General features: G+C 48.9%; 6 protein-coding genes and 1 gene segment (V, D, J or C); all 7 read right to left on the bottom strand.

Moving 5' to 3' along the window:
- LOC102937026 (immunoglobulin lambda-1 light chain) overlaps positions 1–25,900 on the bottom strand; it is a 537,592-nt gene that overhangs the window by 1,882 nt on the left and 509,810 nt on the right. For 26 of the 40 annotated variants that reach the window (XM_043529633.1, XM_043529630.1, XM_043529634.1 and 23 more), the window contains one exon: positions 1,835–1,872. In XM_043529633.1, coding sequence (XP_043385568.1) covers positions 1,835–1,872 — 38 coding nt within the window. Of the gene's footprint in view, positions 1–1,834; positions 1,875–25,900 lie in introns of all 40 variants that reach the window. The other 14 variants (XM_043529631.1, XM_043529624.1, XM_043529625.1 and 11 more) reach the window with 3 other exon arrangements.
- LOC102941305 (immunoglobulin lambda variable 3-21) overlaps positions 1–25,900 on the bottom strand; it is a 550,568-nt gene that overhangs the window by 22,726 nt on the left and 501,942 nt on the right. The gene's annotated exons all lie outside the window — the stretch shown is intronic.
- Positions 1–25,900, bottom strand: part of LOC122461352 (immunoglobulin lambda-1 light chain-like) — a 567,620-nt gene that overhangs the window by 51,223 nt on the left and 490,497 nt on the right. The gene's annotated exons all lie outside the window — the stretch shown is intronic.
- LOC122463057 (immunoglobulin lambda-1 light chain-like) overlaps positions 1–25,900 on the bottom strand; it is a 375,063-nt gene that overhangs the window by 14,903 nt on the left and 334,260 nt on the right. The window lies entirely within an intron of this gene.
- The window catches only part of LOC102935130 (immunoglobulin lambda-1 light chain-like), a 376,593-nt gene that overhangs the window by 37,167 nt on the left and 313,526 nt on the right, over positions 1–25,900 (bottom strand). The window lies entirely within an intron of this gene.
- Positions 1–25,900, bottom strand: part of LOC119563806 — a 331,177-nt gene that overhangs the window by 44,989 nt on the left and 260,288 nt on the right.
- The window catches only part of LOC102941083 (immunoglobulin lambda-1 light chain), a 389,283-nt gene continuing 369,329 nt past the window's right edge, over positions 5,947–25,900 (bottom strand). For 17 of the 50 annotated variants that reach the window (XM_043529694.1, XM_043529693.1, XM_043529678.1 and 14 more), the window contains 2 exons: positions 11,138–11,176; positions 5,947–6,648 (listed from right to left, as the gene is read on the bottom strand). In XM_043529694.1, the coding sequence (XP_043385629.1) occupies positions 6,326–6,648; positions 11,138–11,176 (362 nt within the window). In that variant the 3' untranslated portion in view covers positions 5,947–6,325. Of the gene's footprint in view, positions 6,649–11,137; positions 11,180–18,602; positions 18,918–19,044; positions 19,148–25,900 lie in introns of those variants that run through there. The other 33 variants (XM_043529666.1, XM_043529663.1, XM_043529701.1 and 30 more) reach the window with 7 other exon arrangements.

The following is a 25,900-nucleotide window of genomic DNA, read 5'->3' as shown; positions in this document are numbered from 1 at the left end:
GGGCCCGATCCAGTGTGCAACTGAGTGTTTTGCTAGATTGGGGCTCAAGACAGGAGGACAAGGGACCTTGCAAACTACGACACTGAGGGTTGATTTCATGGTGGGGGCAGAGTAGATTCCCCTGGGCCCTAGCCTGGTGCTGTGCTGTGTAAGTGCATAGAGACGGGGGGGACAATGAAGGCACTACCTGCTTAAGAAGGGATGCAAAAGTTTGGGGAATTTTTAAACTCTTAGTAACATTTCTGCAGCAGCCTTGGTGCTGGGGCCAAATTGGGATGCCCGTCCTCGCTCCAGGTTGCACCTTACTCCACAGGCGGTCGGTCCCATTACATTAGTGGGACTGTATGAAAAGCAATGTGCTACTTGGCATGAGTAGGGCTACGGCAGTCTGGGCCCTAATTATTTCATGCTTTATGTAGGTCAAAGCAGCCAAGATGGGTATTTGAGCTAATACTGTCAGTCCTGACTTACTGAGCCCTGGCTAAGCCAGGTCCACTAGGTCCCCTAGGCTGTTCTGTAACTGAAGCCGGCTGGTGCAGCCAGCATCCTGATCACTGAGCTCTGAGCTTGGCAGACACACAATCCAGCCTCTACGAAGCCGTCCAGCCTTTCAGACTGGCCAGCAACCTTGTTAGTGCACAATTAGTGCAAGCTCTTTAAATCCCTTCCCCCTGCAGGCTGCTCCCACCCCACCCCATTTAACTAATATCTTGCATATCTGAAAGGTTTTGGGAGGGTTTGGTTGCACATCCAAACTGAAATCCAATTTTCTCCAAGGTACAATGGAGCAGATCTTCAGTGTCAGGAGTAAGTCAGTCAGTGCAATGAGACTCACTCAGGGTGAGCGTAAATCAGTGTAGTCCATTGCTGGCAAGGAAGCTACGTGGATTTACACCATGTGGGGAGCTGGCCATCTGTTTTTAAAATTTGTCCAGTCCCTTGTCTAGCTCCAACTGAGCAATGCTACAAATAGGGCTGGTTGAAAATGACCCATCACAACCATTTTCAGTGGAAAATTGGTTTTCCACTGAATGAATATTTTTGTGGCAAGTATCTGCTTTTCTCAAAAAAAAAATCATTTTTTTGTTGAAAATCCGCAAATGGAAAAAGTGGAAATCTTAAGCCAAAACCTCTCAATAACTCTCGGTTTTCAGCTGAAAATGCTTGTTTGGGATTTTGGGCCCATTGAGATGAAAATGATTTTTTTGTTTTTCTTTTTCTGAAATTATTCACAGAAGAAAACCATATTTTCTGCCCAGCTCTCATTCCTAAGCATTCCCTTCCAACAGCCCCCAACAAATCCGATTTTAAATCACCAGGGAGCAAGGATTTTTATAGCAGATGACGTGTCATGGGATTGGACACCTGTCTGCAGGATCTTGGGGTGAGTGCTGGTGGAACTGTATTGCGGACAATGGAGCTAGGGCATTGTACGGCACCGGAGAAGCTGACCCGGGATTTCTTTCATACACTGACTAGCACCCAGTGCTAATGAGAAATAGTTCATACCCGAAAAGAAAAAGAGGGAAAATCTTTTCCTGAAGGGGCTAAAACTAGGTCATCGTAACTGGGGACCCAGAGGCAGAATAGGTTTCCTGGTCAAATTCAAACTTGTCTTCAGTGGGAAAAGAAAAGAAAATCCAACATGGGCCATGTACACCTGCTATGACTATCCAGAGAGACTAAACGTTCTTCCCAAGACAGTGAAAAGGTCCATATGTAAAGTGAGAGAGTCCCGAGCCCAGCATGAAGACAAAGAAAGCAGGAAAAAAACCATGGAAAACGTACAATACAGCCAGGAGAAGGAAAGTTTGAGAGTAATTCAGTGACTTACCAAGGACGGTCAGCTGGGTTCCTCCACCGAAGATCCACCACAGTGACACACGGCTGTACAAAAACCTGTCCCAGTCGATGGCAGGGAGAGGTCGCCAGCACTGCCCGTGAGGGGGGAAAAAGAGGTGCGGGGCAATTTCCACTGGCACCCCATGGGAGTGCAGGTTTATCCTTTCCGGAGAAACTCATCATACAATCGGAGGAGTGAAGATCCACTGGGAAGTGAAGCAATGGAGTATTCCTTGGGAGAACTCAGAATTAAGGCCAAATCCTGGTCTCCGCAGACAGCCCACATAAGAGAGCAGAAGATGGGCTTGTCTTTAAGGCAGTGGATTGGGAGTCAGGAGAGCGGGGTTCATGTCCTGGCTCTGCCACTGACTTTGTATCGTTGAGCAAATGACGTCATCTCTCTGCCTCCATTCCCCGTCTGTAAAATGGGGCAGCACTTCCGTGCCTCCGAGGGTGGTGTAAGGATAAGTTCTGTCGTGTCTCAGAGATGCTCAGGCACTCCAGTGATGGGGGCGTAATGGTACCTAGAGGGAACCAAAGGAGCTCTGTGCTCTGGTACCATGCTGGGTTCCACCACTACGGCGCTCCCCCAACCCCCGCACCGGCTGTGGATCTGCATGCATGTCTGTGCTGCTGTGCCTGGAGCCCGTGGAGAACGGATCTGGGGGCTGGAGGGCATGTACACAACTGGACTGCGTGTTGGTCCTTCCACTGCCATTTGGCCAGGACAGGCCAATACTGGGCCACATTCGTCAGTGGTGCCATTGTATTGACTTCAGTGGAATTACGTTGGGGAAAGAATGAGGTGCACGAGCTGTCGTGTATGTTATGGGTGCGATAACCATCCTTAGAAAGCACGTGTCCGGAACCCCACACGTCTGGGAGCACCAGCATCTTTCTCGACCTAATGAATGTAGAACATGTCCCGGTGACAGCGAAGAGACAGATCAGACATGCCAGGAGCTGCACACGGGTGGATCGGGTGTGATCCAAACCACGTGCTGTCCTCATCTACTCTCTGAATAGCGCAGCCTCTCCGCACCTGTCCGTGAGAAGCTAAGATGTCCCCTCCCCCATTGTCCTACCTTACCTGATCGGGATCTTCAGATCGTCCAGGGGATCACTCTGACTCACTGGGCACAGCCCTTCTGCCAGAAGCCGCATCATGACGTCCTGTGTTCGCTCTCAGCTGAGCCGTGCAGGGGGCTGGTGAAGTCTCCACATTGGACATGCCTGAGGAAGGGCTCAAGATCCATGTGCCGTGAAAGCGATCGCCACCACGCTCTGTCTGAACCCCAGCAGTGGGTCAGGTGCAGGCATTGCTGGAAGCCCAGAGTCAAGCAAGATGCTCAGAACCTTTGGTGTTTGTCAAAGCCGTGTCCATCGCACAGCTGGCATATGCTGGAAAATGCCCCAGACCCTGTTGGTACCAATACAAGGCCAGGCTGGTATCCGCCCATGTGCAGTGCGCAGCAGAGATCAGCACTTTCCTCGTGGGAGCCCCCAGTTGCCTTTAGAAATTAACGCAGTACCCCCAACGACAGCCATTTGCTCTGTATTTCCCAGCTGTTCTCAGCAGTAAATCCCTGCACTGTTTCCCTGGACAGAGCTGCCATGAGACTCCCACCATTGCTGGCTATTCCCTCCCCCTCCACCTTAGGGGAGCCGCTCTGGTGCCTGCTGCCCAGCAGAGTGTGGGCGTGTGGTGCCCCTCTCACCAAAGGCAGGGCCAGTAAACATCTAGGCTGTGAGCTGTGTCCATGCTCAGCTGGTTTCTTGTGAATTAAACTAGGGCCCTGGACCCTCCCTCTGACTGTAAATACAAACCCCCCTTAGTGCCCGGTGTGTGTCAGCTCAGCATGGCCAGGGGCGTGAATGGTACCAGCCTAATTTCCTCATTAATGGGCCGTAGTTGAAGCCAAGGAGGATCATGTGCTCTGTTTAACACTTTATCTGGCATTTACTGAAGTTGGTGGGGAAGCTCCTGTGAATTCAGTGGCTCAGGCTCAGACGCTGTGAGAATTCCCTGGGTAGGGAGGGGAGGCCAGAGCCCCTAGCAAAAGTGCTGAAGTCCCATTGTCAGAAGTGACTTCAGCACTTTGGGCTGGAGTGTTAAAGGTATTTAAGCACCTATATGTACAGGATGGCACCTAGCGGGATTTTCAAAAGCACCTAGCTGCCAAATGCCCATTCATTTCATTGCCTTTTAAATCTGGCCCTTACACTTCTAAATCCTATTGACGTTCAGTTGAACTTAGACTTTTAATGGAGTTAGTCACTTTTGAAAACACCTTAAATACTTCATGTAGTTTGTCAGTCCATTCATCAGTCTACTGTAGTTTACATGTGCAAGGCAACAGAGCCCTTTTATCAATGAAGTAGTGTTAAAATCAGCGCACGCCCTGAATTCGAGTAGCGAACTCCATGGCCCATGCTCGTTCTCCCTCTCATGCACACGTTGTGTGTGAGCTGCTGAAAACTTCTGAGAGCCATTGTCTCCTCTGTGTACTGCACACTCTTGGTGCTCCACAAATCATAACCTGGAATTCTTACCCCCCCACCATGTAGAGACGTGTTTGTGTAGGGGGGGAATGGTGGGACAGTTGGTCTGGGGATGTTAAACATACTTTGTGAAGTTTAAGAACCCTTCATTCTTTCAAACTCATCCATATCGCAGCCTCCCTCTGCTCCCTTTCCACTTAACCCCTTCTGTAGGAGGTGGCAGTGCATGACTGGCCATCCATCCATCCATCCATCCATCCATCCATGTCACTCATATTGTGAGTGGCAACAGCACGGTGGTATCTGACAAATATGTGGCATATGTGATACAAATGTATCCCTTTACCTCCCTGGCCCCAGGACTGTCAGGGAATCAGGGTCTCCTTTGGCTGGGTGGCCCAGCACGGCTCGGGGTCCATGATAAATGTCTTTGTGATGCAAATTCCCAGCTATACACACGGTGCATCCTGCTGTCTGGGAAGGGTGGGACAGACCCTGGAGCTCCCCTCCGAGTATCCAGTCTCACATGAATCTGATTCCCCAGGACAACTATGGGGTAATTAATGGGACACAAACTGTCTGCTCTGGCCTGTCAAGGCCCAAATTGTGCAGCAGCCCAGAAGTAACACAGGCCTGAGTGATTCCAGAGAATCCAGATCATCAGTAATGTTTTGATTTCATTTGAAAAGCATCTTGAATCTGAAGACTCCCAAAGCACTTTACTCATTTACACAGTTGGTCAAACTGCACATAAAAGTCACTGCCTTCCCCTCTGGCTGAAACACAGAAGGTGTGTCTCAGTGGCCAGCAGCAGGAGTTTAATTCAGGCAGATTTCCATGTACAGCTGCCCTTGCTGGGAGGGCAGGTTGGGTGCGTAGGGAGCCGTCCCCCAAGTTGGTATTAAATATCCTGCCAAATGGAACTCTTCCAAAGAGCTCCTTTGTGTCTCTACTGACCAGAAGTAGCCAGGAGCTCTGTTTATAGCCTAACCCAGGGACCAGCCTGCAGCAGTGTCGTGCCCCTCACTCTATGGGCCAGATTTGGACGCTTATTCCCCTGAGTCCTGAGCTGTTCAGCCAATAGGCCATTGACTGATTCCAATGAGGCTTCTTGAAGAATGACTAAAGGGAGAAAACGGGAGCCGGAATCTGCCCCCGCGAGGGCAGAGGGTGACTGAATACTAACTCACAGAGCAGACTGCTCTCTGCAGGGCTAGTGACCCAGCTGAGCATTGAGCCAGCCAAGCCCTGCTGGTCTGTTGGGAGCTGCCAGGATCCCAGCACAAGCAGGGCTGGCTGCAGAGCCACGGGGGTTTGCATTACGCGCTCATGCAGCCCACGATCCCCCAGTGAATGCCGAACACAACGTGTGCTCTGGAGAGAGATTTGTGCAGCAGCAATTGTCACACCTCCCAGAAGGCTGGCTGAGAGCCAGAGTGACCAGTGTTAGGGGAGAAAGTCACAGCTTGGGTAAAGATCCCTCTGTGACATCTCTCCCCCTCCCCTGATCTCCATGATATTCCATGTCACTTAGCGTTACTTCTCCCTTAGCTTGTCAGAAACCCCAAAGCCAATGAGATCCCTACTAAAAAGAAAACCATATTGGCTGATAAAAGGTAAGTTTATTTTATTGGAAGATGTGAATATTGCAATTAATACATCAGGAGAAAAAGGGACAGAAGTTAAACTCTTCACAGTCACAGCGATAGTCAAATTTTTCTGATTTTATTAATATCGTAACAAGGCTGCATCAGAGACTAAAGCAGGAAGGACAATTCTAGGGAATGCAGGGGGTGAGGGCAGTGGTGACATGGGAATAAAGACAGGTGTCATATGGATTGGTAAAATCCCCCACCTTAAACAGGAAGGAGTTTTGCTGGAAATCAGCATTATGGGAATGCTACAGACAGATCCTGGTTCCCTTGGGGAACCCCCTACAGACTGACACGGGAACCGGCCGAGCCCTCCGGGGGTCAGAGGGTTAAGAACACTCTGAGCTCTTCAGGGACTTCTCGAAGCTCTTCCCATCGTGTGTCACCAGGCAGGTGTAGGTTTCATGGGTCTTCCACTTTGATGCATCCAGAGACAGGTAACTGCTGGCCATGAACTTGTTGTCACTCTGTTTGGATGGCTTGGTCGTCTCCACTCCAGTGGTGATCTGCTGGCCGTCAGCTTTCCAGGTGACTTGGACTAAGCCTGGGTAAAAGCTGCCCAGCAGACACACCAGTGTGGCTTTGCTCTTTGCTTTGATCTCTTCCGAGGATGGAGGGAAGAGGTGCACGGTAGGAGATGCCTTTGGCTGACCTACAAGACAATGTGATTCAGAGTCAGATTAGGAACAAAGCCAAAGAGAATTCAGATACACAGTGGAACTTCAAATTCAGACGCTGCCAGTGCAGAATCCAAGGTACTAGATATTTTGAGCTAGACCCTCACCAATATAAATCAATGCAGTTCCATGACACCAGCGGAGGATCTGGCTCTTCGGGTCTATAAAGTTTTTTTTTTTTTTAAATAAAGTCTGTGCGGCCTGAGGGAGAAACTGCCTGAACTGTAAATCAATGCTGCTTTGTAACTACAAAGTCTTACCATTAAAAATCAAATCAAAGCTCATCTATATCCCCAGATTCTATCCTGTAAAGATAGAGTGGAGTAGAACAGGAAAAGCTAAGTTCAGCTAAAACACTGCGCTAGCACAATATAATGATCTCCAGTGTTAAACATCCCCTAGCATCTCTCCTTGTACTTGTTCCCTCTCCCACCAGCTAAGGAACCATATGGCACTGACGCTGCGTTTGCATGATTGCCCAGGAATTCAGGGCCGAGGAATGTAGCTGGCTTATTCTTTGAGTCAACCACGTTTGATCTGCTGCGAGCTGCCCTCAGAACATCGAAAGCAGCTGTTGCTTTCATATGCAAAATGGCGCTCCGCTATGGCTGGTCTGCTGTCATCTGGCTCTAACATGTCTATCTTTAAAACTGCCAGCTAGCATTTGCCATCTTGTGCCGCTGGCTGTAGGAAAAGTGGATGTTTCAGAGGGCTCCAGGTTTAGCTCTGATTTGGAATCCTGCCTGACCTGAGAGCTACTTAAATTGGTTTGTTGGTATTCTAGAAATTTGTGCCCCTTCAGTATCTCCTCCTGCAGGATACTCCATACACGGCAGAGAACTCACATAGTGTGTTTCAAGTTTTTATGCTTACTGTTTTCTCAATACTTTGGGGCTGCATGTTGGCAAATTCAGCTCGCATTGAGGCAGGTACTGAGGGAAATGTTAAACCACTGATGTTAATTTGATTGCATGAGAGAAATCAAAAGCAAAATTTGGGCCCTTAAAATAAGAACGAGGGCCCTAATCCAGTTGAGCACTTCGACGCATGCATCAGCCATCCCCTGGAAGTCAATAGACTGACTACTCATGCGCTTAAAGTTAAGCACGTGCTTAACTGCTCTGCTGGATCAGATTCTTTGTGCAAAGATTTAGGGTAGATTATGGCCCATAGGCAGCATCAAAGGTTCCGCAGATTCAGAATCTGTCACGGCACCCTACATTGATAATTCCTGTGGGCACAGTTCTCCCACTGCAGATATCCTGCTTGCCTGGAATTAGGCCTTTGGTCCTAGCATTAATAATCTTGTCCATTACGACCTGATTGGCTCTACGGCTATAACAGCTGAACATCACATTAGTGGGAATAAATGGCCCTTTACTGAGAAATGCTCAGCTGATGGCTGACCTGGCACAAGCCAACATTTAATCCCATAGCTCCGTTACTGCGGAGTTCACAATCACGCCGGGGCATTGCTACGTCAGATTATTTCTTTGTGTTCAAGTCAGAGAAATTTAGCCTCTTAGGCCTTGATCCTGCAATCAGATCCATACCACTGGCCCGGGCTGGATTCTTATTGGCTTCAAAGATGCTCTGGGAGTATGCCTGTGTGGATCCAATTGCAGGAGTGGGGCAATATTTTATCGGAGTAGAGAGCCGGAAGGGCTCGCTCTCCTGCGTTCAGTTGTACAGCATTTGGCAATTCAAAGATATATCTATAGTTAACTAGAGTCTCTGGGGCAAACTCTCCTCTCATCTACGCTGTGTAAATCCTGTGTAGTCAATGCACTTTTGCCACAGTACCGAGAAGAATATGGCCCAATATTTTCAGAAGTCAATTTCAGCTCATGTTTAAAGAAACCTCCTTGCTAACAACTGCCAGAGCGGCTAATATTCACAGCACTGATTGCCGAACAATCAAGAGAAGCAGAGAGCCATCTAGAGTTCCCTGTGTTTCATCAATGATTGTTCAGTGCTACATTGCAGTTAATGCTGCAACCGATAAGTAGGGAGATTCCCTCCTCCTGAAGGGAAACTGATCCTTCAGAGACTTAAGCCCTTATCCTGCAATGAGTTCCCCCAAGGGGACCCATGTGCTAGCAGAGAGGCCAACTGGATTCAGTGGTCAATGATAGTCATTGAGAGTTAAAGGTTGTGGTCAGATTCTCAGCTATTGTAAATTCACGGCTTTGATTGAGAGAGGCCAATATATATATATATATAAAATGTTTGTGTTAGTGTGTGTGTGTGTATGTGTGTATACACACACACACACACACACACACACACACACACACACACACACACACACACGCTGCTGGCAGGAGAACCCATCATTTTAATGTCTTCTAGGACGAAGTGAATCCAGTTATTCCAGATTTACACCAATGTAACCGAGAGCAGATTTGGCCCATTGTTTTTGGATCGGGGTTCATTTTCTCTTAAATGACAACGTTAGTCCCATCAGAATATCTAAAATTTCTAGTTCAGTGGCTTTCAACCTTCTTTTCATTTGCGGACCCTTCAAACATTTTGAATGGAGGCGCGGACCCCTTTGACAACCTTAGCCATAGTCCGTGGCCCCCCAGGGTTGAAAACCACTGTCCTAGATGTTTTAAGAGAAGCTTTCTCAAAAAAAAAAAAAATTTTTGAACATTGCTGGTGTGACCCTATCTGCTGCTGGTTTCCCTCTCGCTAGTAGAGAGGAATAAATATCTGTGGCTAAACTCCCAAAGGAAATCATCCCTTGACTTAGTCCTGCATATTCTGACTGCACAGACATGTTCAGACCTGCACACACGGCTTGATTCTCAGAGATGCTGAGCACCAGCACTGCTATTGGGAGCTATGGGCGCGCAGCACTTCTGAAAATTAGCTAATAAGGGTTGTTCCCTTTCCTCCTAAGCATGTGTGGTAATTGCCAGCTCAGCGGTCTGACGCTGTACAGCAATTCCTATTGATCTGATTCTCAGAGGCACTGTGCCATCACAAGTCCCACTGAATTCATAATCTGGCCCGTTTCAATGCAGCTGTGCAGTGCTGGGCAGGGACATGCTTCTGTCCTGTTGCAATGATCATCCTCTGTCCCGAAGCACAAGATATCAATTCCCTTGCCTTTGCATGTGCAAGCCACAGAACAGTGGCGTTAACTGGTCATAAAATTATCCAGCTTCTTGTTAACTCAAGCTACAGTGTTCTACTCTATCATCTCCCCAGGGGATAACGCACCCTTTTACTTAGCGAATACATACTTGCCAGCCGTTCCACCTAGAGACCCCGTGGCTCAATGGGCAGTCAAAAAGGAGGAATGAGCCATGCTCGCTTGCTAACAATCACAATAATTCATTCATAACCTTAAATACTTCGACTGAATCCTCTCCTGCACCTCTCTATTCCGAGCGACAGAGTCCTACTTGGAGCAGTTCCTCATCCGTATGTGAGTCTCGCTATTTAAGACCATCTTTGTTGCCTATCTAGCTACCGCAGGTATTCCTTGCGCCCATTGCAGTAATATCTAAGTAACTGCCTGACCAGGAGAAATCCTTCTCTGGCTCTTTTCAGTCTCTGCAAGCTCCGATACAACAGTGACTAGCCAGACATCCAGCCAGATGCTTAAAACTGTACAGGCTATTTGCAAAAGAGGGTGTCTCATGTTTCAAGAAGAAGTCATCAGAATTTGCTCTGTATCCCTTTTAATTGCACCTGAGAATTCAAAGTCTCCTTTTAATTGCTTCTGCCCCCTGGATGACCGAAAACATCCACCTATGTTTTCAAGAGGAGTTTCTCTCTCTCTCTAAGCTCATTGACCACTCCTATTTTCTTTCCCTGAGTTGAAAATTCTCACCAAAACCGTCTAACTTTTCCAGCATAACCTCAAGAAAAGCATCAGACACGAAAAAACCAAAAGGCAGCTGTCATTTTTGACTATTTCTGAAACAAAGACGCTTTTTCTTTTTTGGCTGCAGGACTGACCAGTTGTCTACGAAACTAAAACCTTATATCTCAAACTCCTGAATATTTTTCCTCGTTACCATAGCCTTACCTGGGAATCTTTCCATCAGAGAGTGAAAACTGACATAGAAAGTTTTGTTAGATAAACAATTAAAATACAATTTGGCTGGGCTCTGAAATTAGGAGGTACCCCCCCACAGACACCTATAGCCTGTAATAAAACGAAACCCTGTTATGTGACCAAAGATTTGATCAGTGGGGACTCATCAGTAACAAAAGGGCAAAAACATTTTTACAAGTGGAAAAATCTGTAACTACATAGGACCTGCGTTTTGTCATTCAACAGAGCAACCCCCCCTCTGTCCATGCACACATTTTCATGGTGATTAGGACAGAGTAGAAGAGCACCCAGCCTGGAATAGACAGAGAAGTTGAGAAGGGGAGACAAAGGAACAAAATTCAAAACTCGCAACAACTGGGAAACGATTGTAAATGAATATTAGAGTGACTTACCAAGGACGGTCAACTGGGTTCCGCCGCCGAAGACATACGCACAGTGACACACGGCTGTGCAAAAATGTCCGGGCAGCTGCTTGCTTCTGCTTTGTGGCCCGGGCATCCCATCGGCGGGGTGAATTAGATGGGGAGGTTGATTGGCCAGAATGTTGAGCTTTGGGAGAAGGGACCCAGATTTCTCTTCTCTGAAGAAACTTGGGTGATACAGGGGGATGGACAATAATTTAGTGGGGAGTGTAATTGTGGAATCAGCTTCTCTCCCAAGGGATAAGCCACTGTGCCTCTGGTCAAGGTCTTGAGTTAAACAGGATGCTAATCCCAAAGAACAAATTCTTTCTCTTTGAGTCCTAGCACAGGGCCTTTCTATTCAGATCTGTTTGTCGTTGAGCATCTTGGCCTGTCTTCTTCACCAGCTCGTCCTTTCTGGATCTTTTTTCCTCCTCATTTTGGCAGAATGGGGTCATTGGGCCCAGCTTGGTTTCCATTTCTGTGTTTTTGACCTTTCTACGGTGCCCTGCTACCTGGCAACGGGCCCCGTGTACATATGTAAACACAGTGAGTGGAACATTAGCGGTGCTGGTGCACAGCAATGTTCAGAACCCATAGAATAAACCAGATCACAGAAATGAACAGAATTTCCACCAGCCAGTTTGGCACAGGACCTTTGGGCCCGGAGTCCAGGGCCCTCCAGGGAACCGCAGAACAAGACGTGGAGAGATAAGAAATAGGGGTTGGGAGGAAGGGGAGCCTGGCTCTCTCTGTTATAAAGTTGTCCACAGAATGGATAAGGTGGCAGGGACTGGAGTATGGATCAATAATATACATCGTACTGGAGCCGATAGACAGAATGGAAAAGATGCTACATGATTATTCCAAGTTTCCAGAATGCTGCACCGGGCCAGTTCTAGCAAAGGGCCACAGGTAATAGAGTCTCTCCTTATGAAGCCAGCACCTTATGGGCCCCCCTGTATCCATAGCTCCCCACAGACCATGGCACTTCCCCCCACTCCATGGCTGCAGACTCCCCTACTTTTCAGGCTGAGCGTCTGAATCAATGTGTGATCTGAAATGGTCGGGGAGGCAAGAGGGTCACAGACAGATGTCTAGAGCGTAGGGGTCCCTTTGCCCAGGTCCTTTGGAAACTCAGAGCCAGCCGCAGCGCAGCCTTGCTTTAGTTTAGGTCAAGACAAATGAAAATCAAGAAAAAGGCGATATTAGGACTTGAAATCTGGTTTACCTGGTTCCGTATTTCTATATTTCCAGTGAGCCTGTGGCTTGATTCCCAGCGGGTCCCACTGACGCAGAAGGTCAGGACAATGAGGTTCTTTGCTCTGAAATCCACCTTGATGCCGTGAATGAATCCCATCCTGGAAGGAGAATGCAGTGGCTAAAGGCCACTTGCTACTGAAGTATCAGCAGCATCCTCCATTCGGCCCCCAGCGAAGGCAGCGCTGGAGACGTCTTTAGAACATGCGAGCCAGTCGGGTTCCCCAGAAGGCCAGTCAGAGACATCCCTGTGAAGCAGCAGGTAGGAAGGCTCCTGGGTGTTTGTCGCAATGTACGGGTTACTCTTGCTGTAAACGGCCCTCCTAGCCCCGGGGGTTGGTCCTTGCTGGGAACCATGGAGTGATCCACAACAAGGGGAACCCACAGGCCATTTCCAAGTTTTGAGCCATGACGTGTGCTGTCTCTTAGGGTTAGGGAGGGTCTGGCTGCCCCTCGCAGAGTATGGCCCTCTGGATATTCACACCACTGACATCTACCATAAGCATCTTCTGTGCAAGTTCCTGGGTCCCAAGAAAGCCACAGAGGTCCGTCTTTCTGTATGTCCAAGGCACAAAGCTAAATTGTCCCAACAGATGCTGCTCCTACAGTCTAATAATTCATTGCAGTAGCAAGATAAGTCCTTCCCCTATCTGCCCCGGAGGGGATGGATGGGCACCATCTCAGCCATGGACAGAGTCTCCTGCTCAACTGGTGTCTTCAGGAATCCCACCGCTCTGGCTCTGCCACCTGACTGGGAACTGAAACATCACTTCTTAACCCCTGGATTCAGCCAGTTACGCCTGACAAGCTGAGCTTGGTGTGCGCAGTACAGGCCAGAGACAGAGAGGAACATCGGGTGATAGGTACAGCTGGCAATGCGAGCTTGGAGGGGAGGGGCCAGGAGCCAAGGGCCGATAGCAGACAGAGTCAGCTGGGGCAGTGACGGCCGATGCCTGAAGACATCTGCAATAGCAGGTCCCCGGGGAAAGGTTTAAACTGAAATTCAAGCCTGCTCCGTCAACCCCAGATTCCCAAGCTACTAGGGCTTCCTGTTGCTCTTTAAAGCCTTTCTTCAATAACATCCCCTTTGAAAGTCCCCAATCCCATACTGTGCAGGGTGTTCAGTCCAGACCGAGCGACCCCCTCCCCAGCTGGTGGGTGCTATTTTAAATGGAAGGATTTTAAAGTGAACATCAAAATATTCAGACACCTGATTCCATGCTCTTGGGGCTGGGGGGGAGGAGGGCAGAAACCTGCCCAGCTGGGAAAATAGCTGGTGTTCGGCTGAAAAGATGAGGGCACTCCCGTAACATTCCCCATCCTGATCATTCTATCACTGCTCCCAACGGCCAACCAGGCGGGAGACCCTAGAAAGCAATTAGAGGCGGCGAAAGGCTCCAGCTTTCCAAAGCTTCCTTGGAGGGGGGCGGGGGGCTCCCACTCACAGTTTTATTTCAGTCAAAGCGGCTGCCGCCTCTCTGCTGTCCCTTGTGTGGAGCAGCCAGAGCTGAGATGCGCTAATGGTAAGAAAATACTGCACTGCACCTGCCCTATCAGAACCGAATCCCCTTGGATCAGCTGATGATGGCAGATGGACTCATGAAATTTACCTATTTCACAGCTGGTTGCTTGACCCTGAGTGGCAGTTTTGTACACCTGAAATTATCTCATAGGCGGGGAAGTGCCAGTTGGTCCCAAAACATGTAGCCGATGAAAACCTGCCGTGTGATATCATGCGGCAGGACAATTACCATGTGTAATCAGTAAGTGCCCTCTGCGGTCAGCTCCTGTGGTTACAAGTTGACTTGTGGTTACATGATTTCATGCTTTTTTTCTTTTTCCATTGATGCACTGAAACACTCTAGTCATGGGGGAAACACACTGTGGGGTTGAGCAGCCTTGCGTTGCCAACTGTCCTGCGATTGCATGTGCACCTGGCAGATGGTGTGTAACTGTCTGGCTCCTGGAAACCACTTCCTTTTCCTGCTAAACCTGAAAGGAAATCAGAGTAGTTTCTGGGGAGCGTAAGTGCCTCTCAGTGCAAGTGGCAATCACTCTGTTTATAGTTCCCTGTATGCGCAAGAAGCCTCAGGCAAGCAGCCAGGCTTTCAGGAAAGCAAGTCTCCCTTCCTTCAGTTGGTAACCGTTCACCTCTGGGGATCTGGGTTCAAAGCCTTTTTATTGCAGGAATGAGGCTGAGTTGGTCTCTGCCTTGCCCCTGTTCCCATGGGCAGTCTCCCTACTTGGAGAGCTTGGAGTGGAATGACCACAGTGCTGGGGGTCAGGACTAGGATGCCTGGGTGGAGCTGCCTGGAGAAGTGGCCGGTGCTCTGGCTGGGTCTAGCCAGGGCTATCAATCCCTTATGTGTAAGAGCAACTGTTTCGCCAGTTGGCATTAAACCAGAGCCAGGTGAAGAGCCCCATTAATTCCTTTCACTACTGCCAGGAGCAGCTCGTTCTGGCTGGTGGGGAGCGACTGGGCCAGAGAACGTACTCCCTGCTTACCTAGGGTGCCGTGCTTACCTAGGGTGAATGTGTGAGCCAGCCCAGCCAGCACGCACACATGGCTTGGGGCTGCTTTGTACTGGATTCAGACTGGTCAGCCGGCTTCGTTTAGCTTGAGAAAAACTCAGACTCCAACAAAACCCAAACCTGTGTGTGTGTAAAGTGACACATAGACAATCCCACCCCCATTGCTTTACTTCTTCCAGGCTTATTGGACAGGTAAGGGTCAGAGACTCGGCAAAGAATCGAACCAAAGCAGAGAGCACTAGCCCAGCTTTCTCAGCCAGTAGCCCTCCCGCCCCCCGAGCATCGGTGTTCCCCACCCCACCTTGTTTGTGGCTCAGGGCATCTGGTGGCCAGTTGAAGCTAATCAGACTTCCATTATCACCAGCTCTCTTTTCAGTTGTTCTGGCTGCTGGTCCCTGGCTCGCCCAGCCCACCCAGTTCTCTCCACAGGCCAGGGCCTGGGCAGCATCCCAACACCTAGACCCTGTTTGGAGGATTGAATGAAACTTCCATGGGGCTCAGAGCTTGTTGTCCTTTGCCAGGGTGTCCTTTCACCCTGTTGTTAGCACAGTCTGTGTCAGAGCCAAACTTTCAGCTCTACTGACGGTGGTTGGTCATTGACGTTGTGCAGTCAGGGGTATTTACACGTATCGCTTCACAATGGCCATGCCCTTGTCACATGGAGCGAAGACCAGTTGAGCTCTGATCGCTCATCAGCTGAGTGATCAGCTAAGGCCTCAGTGAGTAGCTGCGTAGCCTTGCGTAGGATGGTTGGGCACCATGTCAGGCCTCTCCCACTACAACTGCTTGAGCTGGACATGGAGACCTCCAAGAAACACCTCGGGGGCTGCAAGAAGTTGGGTGTTGTAGACGGGGTAGGTGCTGAGACAGATCAGAAGTCGGTGTCTCAGCACGGCGTGAGGGGACACGATTTCTTGAAGAAACATCTTTTAGATGAGACGTGAAATTGAGCTCCTGTGATAAATACTACTCCTACTTTGGAAGCATTTTGCAGCTGTCTAAGGAGCTCCTGGCCATTTGGGTTCAGTGAGACTCCACAGCACTTTCAGGTGTTAACCCCAGTGACCTGGCCATTGGATCGGCCGTATTATTATTCTGTGCTGCCTGCCCCAAACTTGTGTGTCGTGGTGTTGTGGGCTGTACATCAGCTGTCTCTCTCCACCCCAGAGGTGGCTGCAGATCAGTGATGGGTGATCTTTGTAGATCATTTTGAGAGGGGCTTTGGGAATCCTCCAGCCTCAGAGAGGGCTTTCTCAAGGCAAGAGACTGTTGGTTTTGCTCTGGTGCACTTGGGCAGCTTTGCATGGCAAGGTGGGGCAGATGACCGTGCTCCGCTTGAGCAGCCTTGCCTACTATTCACCGTGCCGTCACTGCACGTGTGCTGTGCAGCGGGCCACGAGCAGCTCCTCCAGGTCAGTCATTTGTCCCAGCATGTACTTGAGTCTCTTAGGGACATGAATATGGTCGGGTACTCAACTTCATTGTTTCTTAATGAGTGCAGTCTTAGCAGCTCATAATGCCCCAATTTCAGACAGGGACGCTGAGCTGTATATTCTAAATCATACAGGTCAGGTAAACGTTTTGTAGCAAGCTGCCATCTCCCATCAAGTTATGCATACGTCTGAGTCCATGCAAAGGGAAATGATTAAACTAGCCAAAGACAGGAACAGGAGATGGACCCAAGCCCTGAAATGCAGCAACAAATTAATATTGGGCAAATGTCAGACACTGACACTCAGTGGCAACACAGTTCAGATAACGGGCAAGGCCCAATTCCCAGAGCTAAGCAATGAGCCTTCCTCTGCTAACTCCCTGACAGTGCCGGGAAATTCAGATCTGGATGCCTCTACTCCCCCTGCAGTTACCTCTCCGCCCCCTGCCCCTGCCACAGTTTGCTTCTGTTTAGATCCAGGGCTTGGGTTCAGGCCTCTCTAACAGGAACTCAATTCAGAGGAAAAGAAAACAGATTGGCCAAGATTTTCAAAGGTGGCTAGTGATTTGCGGGTATCGAAAGGGGGCCTGTGAAAATCAGGCCCCTTTCCCGTGTCTTTAGTTGGGCAAATAGAAACAGAGGCTCCCCAGATCCCTGTCCTTTTGGAACATCTTAGCCAGATTATGACTCCTGAGTGTCTGTGGGAATGTGCAACTCTGCCTGCGCCCCCCAGCCCTGCAGTAACCTCCTTCCCTGGTGCACATCCCCATCTAGTGTCCTTTTGCTGCAGTGCCACGTGAAGATTCCCAGGTCTGTGTCAACCAGACCCTTACAGCTGGAGACGCTTCCTGCTTGGGATGAGCCTGAAGATGGCAGCAGAGCCACAGAGATCGGAGCTGATGTGAATCCAGCACTCACGTCACGGACCATGGTGCCAGACAAGCTGGGGCTGGGGCAGGCAAAGCAAGGCCAGCAGAGGTCAACGTGCACCAACGGATCTGGTCGCTCCTTGGAAAGGCTGAGACTGTTTCCAAGGGCTAGCTGCCCAACGGAGCAGGTTCTGCCTGCTGATCACTTATGAAAGAGCTCAGTTCCCACCCGGGCACCTCACAGGAAATAGGGGGCTCAGAATCCAGCAGCTCCTCCCTGGCTCTCTGAGTACAGAGACCGACTCCTCAAGTCATCGGCCTGCTCACAGCTTTGGAAGAGATTGCCCAGGTATTGGGGCAATCGCACTAGGATAAGGTAGAGCAGCCACCCTCTCCCAGTAGGGTTCTATATCATTCCTCCTTTTGGTGACCTCAACGGCCCTTTTCTGACACCAGCGTCACCCCTTTGCTGAGCGGTGGCAGACGTTAATGCCGTTCGGGTCGGTTCTCCCGCAGTCAGTGACGTGGAGTCCGGGTATGTTCTGAGTGTAACTTGTTTATTCACGCATACACTAGTCCAAATGTCATTCCTGGATAGTCTGATGCTTCCCTGTGAATATTTAAGCAAACAGCCCTGCTCCGTCACCTGGCCCAGGGGCTTGTTTTACTCTGGAAATCTCAGGATCTCTCTTTGCTGCAGGCTCGAGTGTTCTGGTATCCTTAGCCTCTGTTTGCTAGAAGTGGGGAATGGGTGACAAGGAATGGATCACTTGATGATTACCATTCTGTTCATTCCCTCTGGGGCACCTGGCATTGGCCACTGTCTGAAGACAGGATACTGGGCTAGATGGACCTTTGCTCTGACCCAGTATGGCCATTCTTATGTTCTCTTGGCAAGATCTCTAGGGCCCTGACTAGGGATGTCTCAAGAGGGTATAACTGGAGCTGTGGCTCCCCCTGCTCATGCTGGAGGGGGTGATGACCCTTAGCCAGTCTGAGTAGAGAGTTCCCGTCCTGCACCAGGAGATGGAGGAGGGAGACAGGGAAGGGCCATTCACACAGTGCACGGAGGGAGCTGGGAGGAGTTGTCCTCCCCTCCTCCCCATGAAAAGAGAGAGAAGGAGGTGGGAGATGTTCTACCCGACCCCCTGCAGAGGGAACACAAGGAGGAATCAGGGGAGCGCTGTGCATCTCCTGAGTGAGGAAATGGACTTCACTGCGAAGAACAACTCTTGTGGGATGTGTTATAGGCAGAGACCAAACACTGCAGCCTGTGCGGTTCTGTCCCCCAACACCATCGTACGGTGGGGGAGGGAGGTTTTTGTCTCACTTCCCCATCTGGCTGGATCACTGTGATTCACACTGCTGGCCCACACCGCACAGTAATAATCAGCCTCATCCTCTGCCAGGGCCCTGGAGATGCTCAGATAGCCGGCGTTACTGGCCGTGTCTTTGGAACCGGAGAAGCGAGCAGGGACCCCAGAGCCCTGGTCCTTGCTGGACTCTGAATAGTATCTCAGAAGGAATCGTGGAGAATTCCCAGGTTTCTGCTGGTGCCAAAACACACTGTAGCCACTGATGCTGGTCCCACTGCTCGTGGTGCAGGAGAGTTTCACGGTGTTTCCTGGAGACACTGACACTGAGGGCGGCTGAGTCAGCACAGGCTGCGAGCTGGAACCTGGAAAAAATATGGTAGAAACCTGTCAACCCCTCCCGGTCCGTCCCCGGCCACTAGTAACATGGTTTGTGCAATTGGCTTCAGTAGTAACTTCATTGTGTGTTTAACGTGCTCCCCGTGTTCTCACCTGTGCACCACGTCCCCAGGAGGACAATGAGGGGAACCCAGAGCATGGTGAGGAGATTTCAGGCCCGTGGAAGAAACGCAGCGAGAGGTGCTGACAATGCCTGACAGTGTCTGCTCCTTATATTGACCCTCCTGGGGTTAAATTCCTCTTTTATGTTCATCTGCTCTCATCTGATTGGCCCTGACGATCCCAGGGAGGCGGCTGTGCAGGAGGAGGGACAAGCTACAGCCCTATAAGAGAAAGCTTCCACATCCCAGATGAGATTTGACTATTTGTGTCTAATCTGTGAACAGTTTTGCGTCGACCGAAGCTGCGTCTTTAGCTGAATAAATTATTTGTCAGAAACATTTTTCCAGCTCTAGTGATGCATAACTCCCTTTTGCCCGAGTGGTCCCCTAGGCCTGCTCTCAGTCTGTGTCCACCCTTTGGTTCTGCTCTGTGGTTCTCTGAGTGCCTGGGCAGGCAGGTAGAGTCTGCAGGGGTCCCTAGCTGCTGTGGGGTGTGTGGAGAGCCCTCAAGTCGGTGGCTGAAGGGGGCTGAGGAAGTTACAATAAATGTTTGTCAATCTCAGAGCCCCGTTCCCAGCACATCCAGACCAGGGAGAGGGGCAGGTATCCACCTTCAGCAGCACTTACTCTGCCCTAGGGGAAGGAATAAAATAGGGAGGGAGATAGGACTAGTGCTGTTGGGATAGGACTGGGAGCCGCGAACTGTATCGCTCTACTCCCAGCTCCTGCACTGACTGCGCACCCTTGGGCATGTCATATGATCTCCCGGGGCCGTGTTTATCTCTGATGTAACTGCACCGAGTTACAGGGCTCTAGATCAGGGTGGGTTTGGCCAATGAGGTCTCTGTTTTCCCATTTGAGAAGTGGGGACATTAACATGCAGTTATTTACCTCTCAGAGCCATGGTGAGAATTCATCAGCTCTTGTTCGTGGCTTTGGGGGTGCCATTCAAGGGCTAACTCTTAATTTCAGGTGACAAACATAGCCCAGTGATTGGAAATATTAAGCAGCTGGGCATGTGGGAGGCATCTTTACTGGCAGTCTTGTGGATAAAAACCCAGACTGGCCCCCAAGAGAAAAGCAACGGGAAGGTTCTGTTGACATCTCCAATCTAACCCAGCCCAGTGCATTCATACTGCCGCCCTTGCCACGAAGTCAGGGCTATGCTCACTAACTTTCACCGTCTCTCTCGTGGCTCTGAGAGTTTGGCGCAGCTCTGTGCAGTCAGAGCCCTCCTGCTCCTGCACGTTTCACCTCAGGAATCAGCTCCTTCACAGTCCTGTTCTTCAGAGATTGTCTCTCTCTCTCCCGCTGGTGCCTTTTTCACAAGCCTCGGGCCCTGCTCGCACTGGGGCTGGAGTGCGGGCTCTGAGGAGGCTGGGAGGGCTCAGAATTCTACTGCATTCAGGAGACGGATGCTCGCGAAGCCCAGATGCTCCTGGGGATGGAGGGTGGGAGAAGTGAGGTCTTGCTGCTGGATCCAGGAGCCCAGTGACTTTCTCCAGTGCAAGGTGTAACAGCTCTTGCCAACCAGCTATTATAACATAAGAAGAGATCCGGGAGACTTTATGTAACAGTAAACACTGTAATTAACTTATTACTGACTACTGTGGACTTGCCTGCCTGGCTCCAAGTGCTGTAGCAAAGTGCTCCTGCCAATAAGTCTCCTGACGTGATGACTCCTTCCATACAACAAAACGGGTAACTTGTTCCTACTACAAAGTTCCTTCTGTTGTTACATTTCCTTTTCTAAAAAAATACACACAATTTAACTAATTTTCAAATTTTTATTTAACTGTATTGACTTAATGTAGCACCCACAACTCTAATCTGAATTCTTAAAAGTCTAGAACAATTACCCTCTTTATCATAGAATCATAAAATATCAGGGTTGGAAGGGACCTCAGGAGGTCATCTAGTCCAACCCCCTGCTCAAAGCAGGACCAATCCCCAATTAAATCATCCCAGCCAGGGCTTTGTCAAGCCTGACCTTAAAAATATCTAAGGAAGGAGATTCCACCACCTCCCTAGGCAATGCATTCCAGTGCTTCACCACCCTCCTAGTGAAAAAGTTTTTCCTAATATCCAACCTAAACCTCCCCCACTGCAACTTGAGACCATTACTCCTTGTTTTGTCATCAGCTACCACTAAGAACAGTCTAGATCCATCCTCTTTGGAACCCCCTTTCAGGTAGTTGAAAGCAGCTATCAAATCCCCCCTCATTCTTCTCTTCTGCAGACTAAACAATCCCAGTTCCCTCAGCCTCTCCTTATAAGTCATGTGTTCCAGTCCTCTCATCATTTTTGTTGCCCTCCGCTGGATTCTTTCCAATTTTTCCACATCCTTCTTGTAGTGTGGGCCCCAAAACTGGACACAGTACACCAGATGAGGCCTCACCAATGTCGAATAGAGGGGAACGATCACGTCCCTCGATCCACTGGCAATGCCCCTACGTATACATCCCAAAATGCCGTTGACCTTCTTGGCAACAAGGGCACACTGTTGATTCATATCCAGCTTCTCGTCCACTGTAACCCCTAGGTCCTTTTCTGCAGAACTGCTGCCAAGCCATTCGGTCCCTAGTCTGTAGTGGTGCATGGGGTTCTTCCGTCCTAAGTGCAGGACTCTGCACTTGTCCTTGTTGAACCTCATCAGATTTCTTTTGGCCCAATCCAATAATTTGTCTAGGTCCCTCTGTATCCTATCCCTACCCACCAGCATATCTACCTCTCCTCCCAGTTTAGTGTCATCTGCAAACTTGCTGAGGGTGCAATCCACACCATCCTCCAGATCATTTATGAAGATATTGAACAAAACCGGCCCGAGGACCGAACCTTGGGGCACTCCACTTGATACCGGCTGCCAACTAGACATGGAGCCATTGATCACTACCTGTTGAGCCCGACAATCTAGCCAACTTTCTATCCACCTCGTAGTCCATTCATCCAGCCCATACTTCTTTAACTTGCTGGCAAGAATACTGTGGGAGACAGTGTCAAAAGCTTTGCTAAAGTCAAGGAACAACACGTCCACCACTTTCCCCTCATCCACAGAGCCAGTTATCTCGTCATAGAAGGCAATTAGATTAGTCAGGCATGACTTGCCCTTGGTGAATCCATGCTGACTGTTCCTGATCACTTTCCTCTCCTCTATCTTGCAGGGTTTCTCAGCACTCTGCCTTTAGAGGTAGTACCAGGAATATCAGGGGCCCATTTCCGCCCCTGTCGTTGAGCTGACCACTTGCGACTCAGTAGATTCAGTACACTGGTTTAGTATTGCTGGTATTTCTGAGCTGGATGTTAGCACAATTTCTGTTTGTCTCGTATTTTCATTCTTTTCCTGCACAATTCTGTTAGTGCTCATCAAATACTGTCTGCTTCTTCCATAGATATCTCCTTCCTCTGTCTCAGCAAGATAAGATTTTGGAGCAGGGTTTTGGTCAATCATCAATGCAGATTTCCATACTCCTTTTTGACAAATACAGTCTCTCCATTTTTCAGTGATGATAAACGCTTTGCACCTTGTCAAAGAAATATTTCTGCTTTGCTTGTCTCAATTTTAGACTAGTTTGTATGTCTCCTTGTATCAGCTTAGGTTGTACCAACGTTGATGAAGTCAGGAATCAGGTCCTTAGACTTCCCAAGATGAGGAGTTGAGCAGGTGATCTCATATCCCCTCTAGGTGTATTCCAGTAGTCCAGCAGGCTAAGATAGATCTGTGTAACCCAGGCTAGATTTTTTAAGAATCCTTTTTACAGTTGGAACTGCTCTCGGTCATTCCATTTGACTTCAAGTTTTGTGAATCAAGTCCCATTGCTTTGCAAAAGTTTTTAAGTCTCTGGCACAAAACTGTAGTCCATTATCACTAATGAGTTCTTCAGGTATGCCATGCCTTGCACATATAGACTTGCGATGTCTGATGAGAGACACACTTGCGGTGTTCTGAAGGAAGCAGACTTCTAAGTATCTGAATATTAATCAGCCAGAATAAGATACTCTGCACCTTGAAACTCAACAGGTCCATGCCAAGTTTCTGCTAAGATCTGTCTGGGGCCTCATGTGGTAGCACTGGTTCCTTTTGATTTTTGTTTCTGAAAGTTTGACATGTGTTGCAAAGACTGTATCATGTCCTCAATTGGACAGCACGTGCTCTGCCAATAGATGGCATGTTGAGCTCTCCTTTTACATAGCTCTGCTCCAAGATGACTTTCCTGAATAATAGCCAAGATCTCTTTTCTGAGATTTGCCGGTACTATGATTCCACCATTCTTAAAGACAAATCCATCTTGCAGACTTAGTTCCGCATTATATAATGAATAAGCACAGATATCCTCTGGTACATCCGGTCTCTTATCCAGCCATCCTTGCAGAATAGTTTGTTTTAAGGTTTGCTGGACAACATCATTTGCAGTAGCTCCTTGGAATTCCTTCAATTTCTGTTTGGAAATAGAAAAATAAGCTATCATAAGATGTATTGCAACATCAGCTTCCTCTGAACTTACTCCTTCACTTTGAAACATGTATGCTCTTGATAAAGAATCAGCAAGTGCTAATTCTTTCACTGGTCTATGTCTCACTTCCAGCGAATATTTCGGGAGTGTTAACAACCATCTAGGAAACCTTGGTGGAGCAGTACAAAGGTTTTCTGAAAATGGCCTAAAAGTATGTTTTCACAGCTACTTTTTGCCCATAGGTAAACTGATTAAATCAAATACAGCCAAATACTGTTTTCAACATTTCTTCTTCTATCTGGGCACAGTTCTGTGGTGTGGAAGGTTAGAGCTTTAGAGACACGAGCCACAGGAGCACTGTTTTGCAGCAATACAGCCCCTAATTGGGAGAGCTTGCATCCACCGGCGTAGCAACTGGTTCTTTAACAGCACCTACTTCAGCACAGGTGTCCTTGTAAGCAATTTTTTCAAGAGTTCATGTGCCACCTCCATGTACTGGCATCCCAGCAAACATGACGTCTTTCCCAACAGTTGCCTTAAAGGAGTAGTTCCCGTTGACATGTTCAGCATACATTTCCCAAAGTAAGTAACCATTCCAAGAAATCTTGGGAATTCAGCCTTGCAGGTCAATAAGGCCATTTCAATAATTTAAGTTGTCAGGTGTTAGACCTTCATTTGGCAAACGATGCCCCAAATATTTTCTCTCTCTCAGATCCAGTTCAGTCACAGATTCCTTTCATGACAGGAGTCTAGAACTCTCTTGAGCCTTTCATCATATTCCCATCTGGTATTTCCCAACCCAGTATGTCATCTGTATAATATTTAACACCTTCCAGACCTTCATATGTCTTTTGGGTACCAAATAGTGATCCTTCAAGAGCTGAACAGATGCCCACAGGAAGTCTGGTGAACCTGCACTTGCCAAATGGTGTGCTGAATGTACACAGTCTAGAACTTTTGTCATCCAGCTGTACTTGCCAAAATCTACTACTGGTGTCCAAATCAGGGTAAATGGCAGTTTTTGCTAACTTGCTGGTAATTTCTTCCACTGTAGGCAATTGAAAGTGTTCTCTTTGTATTGCTTTATTCAGATCCCTCAGATCCAAGCATATTCTTATTTCATCTCCACCTGATTTGGCTACACTTACTATAGAATTGACCCATTTTGTAAGTTCTTGCAACTCTTGTTATTACTCGCAACTGTTCCATATGGTGCAGTTCTTTCACTCCCCTGTCTCTAAATGCCACTGGAACTTTACCAGGGCCATGAATTGCAGCCGGTACTTGTGAATTCACCTTTATGGTGTGCTTACCTGGGACGCACCCCCACCCTGCACATCCATCCTCTTATTCTCTAAATATATCCCAATCACCTTCTGGTTCTTCCGTTACCAGATTGACCCTCTCCACTTGTCACAGTCTGTAAGCCCAGTATGGCTTGCGAGTGAAATTCCAGCAACACTTTCCTACCCTGATGCTCACGGTTCAAACTGCATTTACCACATACTTGCAGTGGGTCCGGTGAGTAGCTTATCAGCTGGATACTCAAAGTGCAAAGTGGTTTGGACCTTAATGTGTTGTATGACTTTACAGACATCACATTGGCCTGTGCCCCAGTATCGATTTTAAAACTCATTGTTTTGTGATCATTAATGAGAAAATCCACATTCCACTCGTCCTTGGGAGGCTCAGGACTCAGCATACTGAGGAATAGATCTTACAATTGCTCATCTGCTCCTGGCAGTGGGTGCGAGTCCAGTTTGTCCATGTAACACGAATAGGGACGAGATCCCATTGCTCTCTGAATTGTCCTTCCACTTGAGAGCTCTGTGCATTGGGTGAGATTGTTCACAAGGGTTAAGAGGGAGATGCAGTGTGGTCCCAGGCTCTGACTGGAAGGATTTCTGGGCAGATTAAATATGATACCTGCTTCCCCGCCTCTGAAATGGCCCCTCCTGCTGTCACAGGACGAATGGGGTCTAGTGCTGGGCGCGCTGACAGCCCCTGCCTCTGAGCGTGTGGCACACGCACCTTCCCCAACATCTAGGGCCGGTGCACACCAGCACTCACAGCCACTCCCTGTAGTGGGGTCGGCTCCCACAGATTACTATTGCCCCCTAGTGGCCAGCGTCGCACTTGCCATGATCACATCCCTGACTCTCCAGGCCTGTAGGGAACATGGCTACCCAGTCCCTTCCAGCATTCAGCCTCTTCCTTCCAGGATGTCCTTCTCCACACTAGCCAGCTGATCAGGCCCTTGGCTCAGTCCCGTTGGGCAGAGATCAGTCAGGTATTCAGGCAGCTGGATGAAGATTAAGACATTCTAGAGCTGGGCAGCCACCGGGGTGCAGCTACATGAATCTAACTCTGTGAGACAGAGACAAACCCGTCCCCAGG

This window comes from Chelonia mydas, chromosome 15 (genome assembly GCF_015237465.2).
Source record: "Chelonia mydas isolate rCheMyd1 chromosome 15, rCheMyd1.pri.v2, whole genome shotgun sequence".
In the NCBI taxonomy this organism is placed as follows: Eukaryota; Metazoa; Chordata; order Testudines; family Cheloniidae; genus Chelonia; species Chelonia mydas.
This window is presented reverse-complemented; position numbering and strand designations above follow the sequence as displayed.